Source organism: Notolabrus celidotus, chromosome 1 (assembly GCF_009762535.1).
Source record: "Notolabrus celidotus isolate fNotCel1 chromosome 1, fNotCel1.pri, whole genome shotgun sequence".
Lineage (NCBI taxonomy): Eukaryota > Metazoa > Chordata > Actinopteri > Labriformes > Labridae > Notolabrus > Notolabrus celidotus.
Window position 1 is genome coordinate 4884782 of NC_048272.1, and position 10698 is coordinate 4895479.

A 10698-nucleotide genomic window follows, 5' to 3' on the forward strand; every position below is an offset into this window, starting at 1 on the left:
CAGGCATTTAGGGCTAACTGATTGTCTTTAACAACAGCTAATAGCATTCTTTTTAATTGATTGCAAATAGTTATTAGGTTTATTGTTGAGTGTTCAACAGACAGCAGCTAGGTATTTTTAGTGATGACTAAGAGTAGCTATTTTTTTAACATTAGCTTGTTATTCCCTGGCAAGTTCACATGGAATTAAAAATAGAGCGACTAAAGGTCAGTGAATACTTAACTTACTTTCGCCAAATGGCTTGAAGGGCAACTTAAATGTTGTGTTGCAAGTTTAAATCACTGTATTGGTGGTTTAAGTATTCGGCTACAATGTTAGGTAAACTGGCAGCTAAACTCAGTTTAACTGGTAGTGGTTGAAATGAGTCAAGATTCAGGATTAGGGCGGCATAAAGGTCAGTGTGTGTTTTGGTCATTTAAAATGAGTGGTTATTTCATTTTCATTTTAAAATTCAAAAATGAAAATTGAATTTCGAGCTATTTTTCTTGATCAGGGTCAAGAAGGGATAAACAAAACTTTAAAAAACTGGTTGATTTTCATTTTCTGTTTCTAAAAACAAAATTAAAATCGTTAGAAGACAGAAACAAAAAAACGCTAGTTTCTGTTTTTTCACCGGAAGTTGACGTTTTCAAAGTCCACAAGTTATATGCTGCCATCCCATGACGCCTGTAGACTATTATACAATATAGAAAGCATTTATTTAGGTTGAAGTAATACATTTAAGAAACGTCAAAATAAGGCATGTTGTGTAAGATGGGAATGTCCTAAACATCAAATGTCACAGCAAATGGCTCTGACGTAAGATCTAATGCTTGCACAATTATGGCATGCATATGTGGATAATGCATCACCAAAACATACAATATATTGTGTATAAAATATAAAAACAGTCATATACATTGTACAGCAATATATGGATATACTTTAAGGTTCAGATACCAGAGTTTATAGTGCCTAACTACAGCTGCACTGTCACTGTCTCAAAAATGTCACACAAGCTTTGATTGGTAGAACATCAGACAATTTTACATCACAGAAAATCTGGATTTCAAATGTCATCTTCGCATCCAGAGGCAGGTGAATGGTGCATATGCCCTGGTGAGGAGCAAGTGATAGGCCTGTCGAAATTGTCTATTCATGACCGCATAGAGTATGGGATTAATACAGCTGTTAAGCCAGGTGAGGTTTGCACTGAACATGTGCAGTACATGTGGTGCTTTGTTATTTTTGTCAGCTATGTTGAGCAAAATAAAGGGAACAAAGCATAACACAAAACACAGAAAAACAGTAAAGCACATGCGTGTCACGCGTTTAAATTCCCCATCATCTCCCAAAGATGCTGACTTGGGCGAAGGTGCTGAAGTTGTTGGAGCAGGTGTTGCAGGGACAATATCAGAGGAACAATTTTTGGCTGCTGATGATTCTGAAGCAATGGCAGAGTTATTTTTACAGGTGGTCTCTATCTTATATTCAGCTTGTTCTAGCTGGCTGCTTATTTCACTGCTACATGTATTTGCTATGCCACTCTCTACACCACTGTCATTAGTCCCTTGCGATGCTATTACTGGTTTCTTTCTAGATGACCTGCGGCTGAATCTGTAGCGAAGCAGAGCCTTCGATGCAATCATGACACGTCTGTAGATGAGGAGATAGAATATACCAACAAAGCCCAGGCCGATAAAGAAGTAGAAGAAGAGCAGGATGGTGGTGTAAGGGCGACCTCTGGTCCGATGGAAGCTGCATGTGCATACCTGTGGCACAAACACATAAACAGACCAGAGTGGGCCAAAGCTGACCAGGCCAAGTGCCCACGTGGACATCAGGAGTAAAACTAGACCATTGTTGGAGAAAATGCGGTCAAAAACTGCCCTTTTTGCAACCAGAAGATATCTGCTTAATGCAACAAGACAGAGAGTGATAATGGACACAGAGTTGGAGAGGAAGAGGAGTAACCCAAAGATTCTGCACCAGAGCTGACCACTGCGCCACCTGAGGTGTAGATAGGAGTCAACTGAGATAGGCTGCAGTATGGTGCAGTACAGGAGGTCTGCTACAGCCAGGTTGATGATGAGGACATTAAAGCGAGTCCTCAGACGTGAGTCCAAGGCAAAGGCTAGAATGGTCATCAGGTTCCCAAACGTGCCAGTAATGGTCACAACACACCCCCACAGCACAGCAAAGTATCGGTAGCCCACGACTGAAGGACTGTAGCAGGAGAAGAGGTCCTCCCCTGTTTGGTTTGTGCGGTTCATCAGCATTGTGCTTCCTAAAAGGAATCAAAGTATAAAAAATACCTCTGTAACATGCTGTCAGGTAAGGTTGTCAACATTTTGATACTTTACTCTTCAATACCATGTGTTTTCAAATGATACAATATCCATTATTATTATTATGTTTTATAGTATTGTTAAGCATTGAAGCTGATGAAAAAAAAAGATCCAAACTCACATTTTCAACCAGAAGATGCCACTAATGATTTAAAGTGAAAGACAGAGCAGCAGTGCTCAATTGACACAAAGGTTAAGCAAGACAGTGCTGGTAAAGTAAGCAATATGGCAACTGAAAAAAGAGAAGTTATTTTCCTTTTTTTCTCACAGTGGTTAATCTCTTACGACCACATCCACACCTCTACAAAAAAAGATGCAGGAAGCTTTGGTTTGCTTGCAGCTGAAGTCATGTTGATTCAACCAGCTGTGAATCCTGCACTGCTGGCTCCTCTCATTCATCACTGATTCACAGTTTTTCTCAATTGTTTACACACATATACTGGTACTTGAGACACAATGACCACAACATGTAACCCATGCACCAACCCCCTGAACCAATTCTGCTAAACTACAAGCACAATTCCTGCTTTACACTCAAATTGCAGTTCTAAAACACACTTTTTTCAAACACTACACACAATTCTCTGCATTTGGCACAAAATCCATGAAGAAAATCTCTTGTTTTCACATGGAACACACTGTCATTCAAAATCTAAAGTTAATTGCCCTACAATGCACACTGACTCATCACATGGGCAAACACCTGTCACACGGTTTTACAATTTGCAATCAGAGCTATATTTCCCCCGCTGCTCGGCCAGGGAAAACATTGCTTGTGATGTGGATGAGGTGCTGTGGCCAGACCGAAACAGAAGAGGGGATGCTGCAGAGTTTTACTTTTTTTTTTCTTTTTTTACTGTAACTGTATACAGTAAATTCTTCTGTTGTTTTATATATAGACCACTGTATGTGCACCTTTGTGTTGGTTGGAATGTACACTGTGTACATCGTTTTTTGGGGGGGGAAATAAAATATATTTGTGACTGTGTATTTGTGTGTTTAGAGTATAAAAACAATATTCTAAAATATTTTGCAACACACTTATGTATGTACTGTTTGTAGTGAGTGTAACACTGAACAAGAAAAGGCCTAAGTCATTATGATGAATGGAGATGAAGTGTTTTACATTGAGCACATCAGTGTTCAACTGGTTCTTATAAATGTCTATTCATATGGTGGTTTGTGTGTGTCATTTGAAAACAAAATACCATTTTGAGAAGAAATATAACATTGTTTTGAATGTAAAGTTTCATTTTGCAGGATAATTGAGGGGTTTTGCCCATTGTGTGTGTGTGATTTGTGATTTTTGATTTGTGTGTAGAGTTCTGAGAGTATGAGGCATGCTTTCAGAAAATGTGTGTAAACAATCGAGAACAACTGTATCAGACTAGTAATTCTCCTGGTGAGGGTGACAACATTTATTTGTGTAGTTGACTAAACACACACATACAGACAGAGAGCACACACCCTGTAGATACACAGACCACACATACTTTGCATTATGAATCATAATTGAGAGTTAATATTTGACTTTGGTTAATAGATAATTTCCAATACTTCTAACAGTATGCAAAATGGTCAACTGTTTAGAGTTTCTTTTTCTTTACCAGGTAGTGTACAGATTGAAAATAAAAAATAACAGAATTAATCATTTTGAGTGCCAATAAGTTAAATTTCTGTTGCCTTAGTATTAAAATGGATATTGCTATCATTTGATTTTGACTTGTATCATATTGAAGTTGAAAAAACTGGTATCATGAAAACCCTATCAGGAAGTTCAGATCAAACAGCTCTGGTCTTGTCCTCCTCTCACTGTGTGGTGAGCGACGCCACATGTGTAAAAGGAAGTCACGGTTGGTTTCATTGTTTGCCACATATTTTTCTAACACATACTTTTGTATATTTCAACACATTGCAATCTCCTCAGGTTTATAAAAATCTCTGTTTAAGAGTGAGAACATTTTAAAGTATTTTGGATAAATTAATGCTTCATTTGCAACATACTTCCTCCGGCTTTTGTTATATGAAAAACATTATTATGCAAGCATAAATACATTTTATTTTGAATTAGCTTTTATGAATAAGTATAAACACGAAGGAACAAAAAAGCAAATTTTGTGTTGTCTAAAGAAAACATCCCGATACAATCAACTTAACAATTAGATATTGTTTGACATAAATGAGGAAAAAACAGTTCAGGTTCTTTCACAATATGTTCACATCACTGAGATTATCATTATTATGACATTTTATTAGTGAAAAGTTGCATAGAATGAAGCCAAAATTTGACATGTCATAATTGAAAAAAGTGTTCATCACAATAAAAACTAATATGTTTCTAATCTTGTGTGTCAGGCAAAAAAAAAGCCATAAGTCACAAAAAAAAAAAACGTTCCTATAATTTCTTACCTTAATAAACCGTTATCTCTGCTGGTCTGTTTACTTGTTGATGTAAAGCAGTGTTATTCTCTGCTGTGGTCTGGCCTGATGAATGTCTCACTTCCTGCTGGTATTGCATGTTATGTGCTTCTCCAGGTTGCATTAATACTCTCTGCATGATGAAGTGTTGTAAAGGAGGGTTATTTCCCACTTGTGTCATTAAGAAAGAGACATCTTGTGCATTAACCAAAACTCCTTCATTGAATTCTAAATGTAAAACCCAAATACAGTTAAAAACGGCTTATATGAAAGTTATTTTGCATAGTATGTGCAGGCACGAAGGGGACTGTGCAAACAGAACCTGATGTGTCCTCTGGAGTTGAATATTGGTGCACTTAGACATACTGTGACGTCTTTTTCTGTATGGTCATTCTTATTCTTCTAATGCCGGCCACCACAGAAAGGGCTTTTAATTACAATTCCCATGGGAAAAAACTGATAAAAAGACATCCAGATTTTTGTTTCATTCTTTCTTTCTGAGGAACTTTGGGACTACTTCCTTCAAATTTTTACCCCAGTTCTATTTTTATCTGTTCCGCAAACCAGTGTCAAATAATAAGTGAACTACAACGTTAGTGTCATTTCTGAGCAAGTCTGATTGTCTTGTCACTGCCTCATCACTGCCGCATTTCTATCATAAGTATTAGGAGTAATATTAGGATATGTACTGTATGTATTGTATTATACAACAATATTTAGTACAAAGTTTACTAATGATATGAAAGTCTTATCCTGGTGAAAATGGCATCAAGAATAGCTATCCAACCTAAGGATACATGCTCTTTGACATGTCATGCAGCACGTCCGCCTGGGGGCAAGAGTAGAAATGATCCACAGCAAGACTGAAGAAAACGCAATACCTACCAGCTCAACGCACAATTCAAAATATAACTTGACCCAATCGATAAAAAGAACACAATTGAATTGTGGGGAGTAGAGAATGAGGGAAGACGTGCAGCGAGGACTATGGCCTCTGTACATGTATGCCTAAAACACTTGGTCAACGGCGTCTTTATTTTTAAATCAAACCTGTGAAGAATAAGAGTCTACGGACTAAAACTTCACAATCATAAATCTCATTTTACACAAAAGTCATGCTTTCTGTTAACACCATCAAAAGTGAGGTATATACTGTAAGGAGCTAATCAGAGGACCCCAGTTACAAGGTAATGAACTGTCTGGTTTCTTCAACTGTTACTCAGGAGCAAAATCTGCCTTTGACTTATTGATATCAACTGAGATGATATTTTGATTGTCATAACATTTTTGCTATTGCACAGAGCTCTACCAACTGTACCTGGTGGTACCAGGATCCAATCAGTGTTACTATGTTAACTATCAGTAAACAAATTCATTTAGAAAAATCACTGCTGTACCTCATACATTATATTCTGTGTCAAGACAAAATCTCATCTAAATGCACATGATTTAGTGTCACATTCAATTTGACAAATAATCCAGTGAGACATGAGAAAGACCATTAAAGTGATGACAGTTATAACTGTTTGGAAACTGGACCTATTCTGTCCTTGTTATTTTTCTCATTCATTTGAAGAACATTTACTGTATCTTTCTCAGGCAGGGGAAACACTGATGGCTGCATAGTGCTCAGTTGGCAAAAACATGTTGCAGCGTCTGCAATGATGAGGAAGTGCAAACCAAAAAACAAAACAATTATTTTTTGGTCCCGTTACTTTAGGACATGGACTTCCTAGTTCTGTCATTCAGGAGCAAAAATAGACCTTGATGTGCAAGCCAGAAGTGTGAACATGTAGACATTACAGTGGTAAGAGAGGATGCCAGTAAATGCAGAACAAGCACTGAAACTGTTAGTGTCCTATTCCTCTTTGAGCTGTCAAAAACAGAGCTTCAGTGCTGCTAAATGTAGACACTGTCTAACATAAGATATGTATTTGATGACAGTGTTTGTCACTGGTATGTTACACTTTTAAACCATTGACAGACAGAGCATATCTGGGTTGCTTTGTATCAGTCAAACAGTTACAATATTGTGAAATAAAAAGTTTTTAAACTTTCAAGTTTGTCTTTTATGGGAAAAGGTTGGCCTGCGCAAGTACCCTGTGATAAAAAGTGTAGGAGCCATGAATGATTCAAGTGTTTAGTGTATCTTATTTTGAGGTTTAGGATAGTTTATTGTTTGTAAATTTTTTGTGGTGTTATTTTTCGTTGTTTGTTTACGATATGGTTTATTGTGGGGTCAGTTAATTAGGTTATTTACAAGTCTTGTGCACTTTATCATGAGTTGATTATCCTTTTTTGTTAATAAAAGGTTAAACTTACTTCTTTGTGCATTAGTGATTTTTGCTTTTAGTCCAACACTTTACTATGGGCCCAACCTCAGCCTCTCAGCAGCTTTTGGCTCTTCGTAATTGCTACAAAAAGGGAAAAAAATATATTTGAATATTCATATCAGTTTATGCTCACATTTTCTCTCTTTTAGTATAATGCCTTTGTTCAGAGGATGGTACAGTGGAAACTAGGAAGAGAGAATGGGGGATGACATGCATCAAACTTGGAGGCAGACACTTTGCAGAGCCAGATCATCATCACTGATAAGTGCAATGTCCCACTCACGTTTTTCCCCCAAAAACATTGGCACTAATACAGTTGAGGGTCACTGATAGCAAGCTTGAGCTTCTGCTTTATAATATTGTGAAAGCATAGCTATTATACCAATGTCTATGTCCAACAGGTAAAATGAAGTGTTCCCCATAGAATGACACTGTACTTGGGGTGGTAGAGGTGGGGACCTCTATAGAAGATATGATATTATGATATGTTGCATATTAATCAAGTTGAGATAACTATGAACTTTCCATTTGTTGCGCATCCTGAGGTAATATTGCATTCAGCTTTGCAGGGCCTTTGCTGTATGAAGCAATGATTTAATTGTTTAGGAGTTCAAGCAATACTCATATAAGAATATGATTTATCGGTAACAAGCATATATTTACAGATTAAACCAGCTTCATGCTAGCACCAAGAGTGAGTAAGAATGTAACTGAGCAGTTTTTATATGGACATTTTTTTATGCTGTGTTACATGTTACAACCCCACTTAGGGGGTTGAGGAGATAGAGTATGCCAACAAAGCCCTGACTGATAAAGAAGTAGAAGAAGAGCAGGATGGTGGTGTAAGGGCGACCTCTGGTTCGATGGAAGCTGCATGTGCACGCCTATGGCACAAACACATAAACAGACCAGAGTGGGCCAAAGCTGACCAGGCCAAGTGCCCACGTGGACATCAGGAGTAAAATTAGACCATTGTTGGAGAAAATGCAGTCAAAAACGGCCCTTTTTGCAACCAGAAGATATCTGCTTAATGCAACAAGACAGAGCGTGATAATGGACACAGAGTTGGAGAGGAAGAGGAGTAACCCAAAGATTCTGCACCAGAGTTGACCACTGCGCCACCTGAGGTGTAGATAGGAGTCAACTGAGATAGGCTGCAGTATGGTGCAGTACAGGAGGTCTGCTACAGCCAGGTTGATGATGAGGACATTGAAGCGAGTCCTTAGACGTGAGTCCAAGGAAAAGGCTAGAATGGTCATCAGGTTCCCCAACATACCAGTAATGGTCACAACACACCCCGACAGCACAGCAAAGTATCGGTAGCCCACGACTGAAGGACTGTAGCAGGAGAAGAGGACCTCCCCTGTTTGGTTTGTGTGGTTCATCACAATTGTGCTACCTAAAAGGAATCAAAGTATAGAAAATATCTCTGTAACATGCTATCAGGAAGTTTAGATCACACAGTAACTCTGTCTTTTCCTCGTCTTGTCACACAGCTGTGCCACAGTTGAAAAAGGAAGTTACAGTCGGTCTCAATATTAACCACTTACATACATACATTTTTTTGCCTGAACACATTGTTGTACTCCTCAGGTTTATTAATCCAATCCTGTTTGGTTGGTGTGATACATTTTGTTGCCCAGCGTAGGCACAATACAAGTCAATATGTTTTAAAAGGTAATCTAAAACAGCAGTTGGTTTGCAATCAATTATTTTATTTTGCTAGTCTGCTACTGTTGTGGCCATGGCTCTAACCAGGCTGTTAATGAACAGATATAATAATTTAATCCCCCATCCTTATAACTGATGTACTGCTCAAGGTACAGTATGTGGTCATTAAAAACAAAGGACTTTCCATCTCAGCGCCTTAAATCCATTTGTAAATACTGTCAATACAGTTCAATGGTAAACCAACCCCACCTTTTTTCAGTTTATATTCATATTGTCTGGTCATCACAAGTGTTAAAATATAGCACATTTTCAGAATCAGTTTCTCACCTTAAAGTTAACAACATCAACCAGTCGCTTTAAGCAATTGTGTTAAGTTTATAACATCCCCTGCAGTGAGCTCATCCTCTGGTTGTCAGACTTCCTATTTTGAGATTGTTAAATGTGTTTTGTTTTTTTGTTGCAACACTTGACACAGGACAGTTACCTAAGCAGACAAGAAAAATGTCTGTATGATCAAGTATGTCTAAAAGGTTTCTCTTGCTGGTGTCTCTTGATATAAAATAATTTAGTTTGACCATCCAGCTTAGAAAGTTAGGGTAAGCAAATATCTTGGCATGGCATGATTTTATTACAGAGTGACCTACATCTGCAGCCTGAAGATATTTGGCTTTATGGTGTATTAGTTTGAATCAGGCATCCATGGCTGTATGCAGTTTTTCACTTTAAGCTGTCTGCTGTTTACATTGCTAAGTAGCTCCAGCTCCAGTCCAGATATGTTCTTATGTTCAGGTTAAGAGAATTAGGTTTATGCAACTCAAAGCAGGAAATTAGGCTGTTACATTAAAGGTTGTAAAGGATTCAATAAAGCACCTATGAAATGGTGGTTGAACTGAAAGGTAGACCTAAAAATTAGTTTCAGGTTCTTCAAAAACAGGAGACATTGCTGATATTTTGGATCAGACAAATGCATTTTTGGTTTTTATTAGGTTTTGACTAAGGGAAGTGACACATTAGTTTAAATGGAAACTTAAATTTCAACTAATTGACAAGGTAAGAAAACTCTCAGAAAATGAAATAAAGCAAATGTGATTGAATACGATTAAACACAGGATTGCAGCGTCAGTAGGTAAACAATGTCAAATTGGTTTGCCAACAGCTAGCACCAACAATCTTCAGTCCTTCTTGCACAGAAACATGCCAGTGCTGGTTACCCGTTACTCAGATCGACTGGTGATATATTCCAGTTTAACCAGACACAGCCTAAATAAAACTTTATCTCCATTTTCTAGACTCAAAACATTTAAAAACCACGCCATACGATGAGATGCCATCTGGCTTCCATACTTGTTTACAGCTAGGTAGTTGAGCATTGTAGCGTTACGTCACTAGTAATCGGAGCTACAGCCCAGGCTAGTGGCAGGTGGCTGCACTACAGCTTAGACACAACATAAGACCAGCATTATGGGAACTCAAATGCAGAGACATTTATGGTGATTTTTAGATTCCTCTCCAACATTAGTGGTGAAGTCATGAACTGGTCCTGAGCAGTTCTATATAATACTACAACTGACAGCTCCTCTGTGCTGACCATGGCTGTTGGAACATTTAGCTGACATTGGCACTGAGGCCTTTACTTTTAGAGCCCTTCTTTCTAGGGATGCACCGATGCATCAGATGAACAATCAGCCAATGTTAGTCCTGTTGTTGGACAAAAATTGGCTGGCCTCAAAGTCTATCTGGCCTGCCGTGAGCAGTCAGTGTGAATAGCAGGAATGAGTAAACAGACCTCTCTGAATGCAGACATCATCATGTGGGACACAGTTAGCCTACAAGAAGTGGTTCATGTGGACAGGGTGGACTGGGATGGAGTTAAACTCCCCGCCTGAAACCCAGTCTCCCCCTGGGTAACGAGTCAGTATATCGCTACTTATTTCCCAACACTGTCACCA

The 10698-nt window shown here is 38.3% G+C and overlaps 2 protein-coding genes across 2 annotated transcripts; both read right to left on the bottom strand.

Annotated features, from left to right (window-relative positions):
• Window positions 1-629: 629 nt before the first annotated feature.
• Window positions 630-2258, bottom strand: LOC117818737 (G-protein coupled receptor 84-like). The gene has a single exon (XM_034691760.1). The coding sequence runs from the start codon at window positions 2256-2258 to the stop codon at window positions 1056-1058; it is 1203 nt and encodes a 400-aa protein (XP_034547651.1). The 3' UTR covers window positions 630-1055.
• Window positions 2259-7815: 5557 nt separating this feature from the next.
• Window positions 7816-10119, bottom strand: LOC117815134 (G-protein coupled receptor 84-like). The gene is given in 2 exon segments (XM_034686805.1): window positions 7816-8477; window positions 10068-10119. Coding segments are annotated over 2 exon segments (714 nt in total).
• Window positions 10120-10698: the final 579 nt, after the last annotated feature.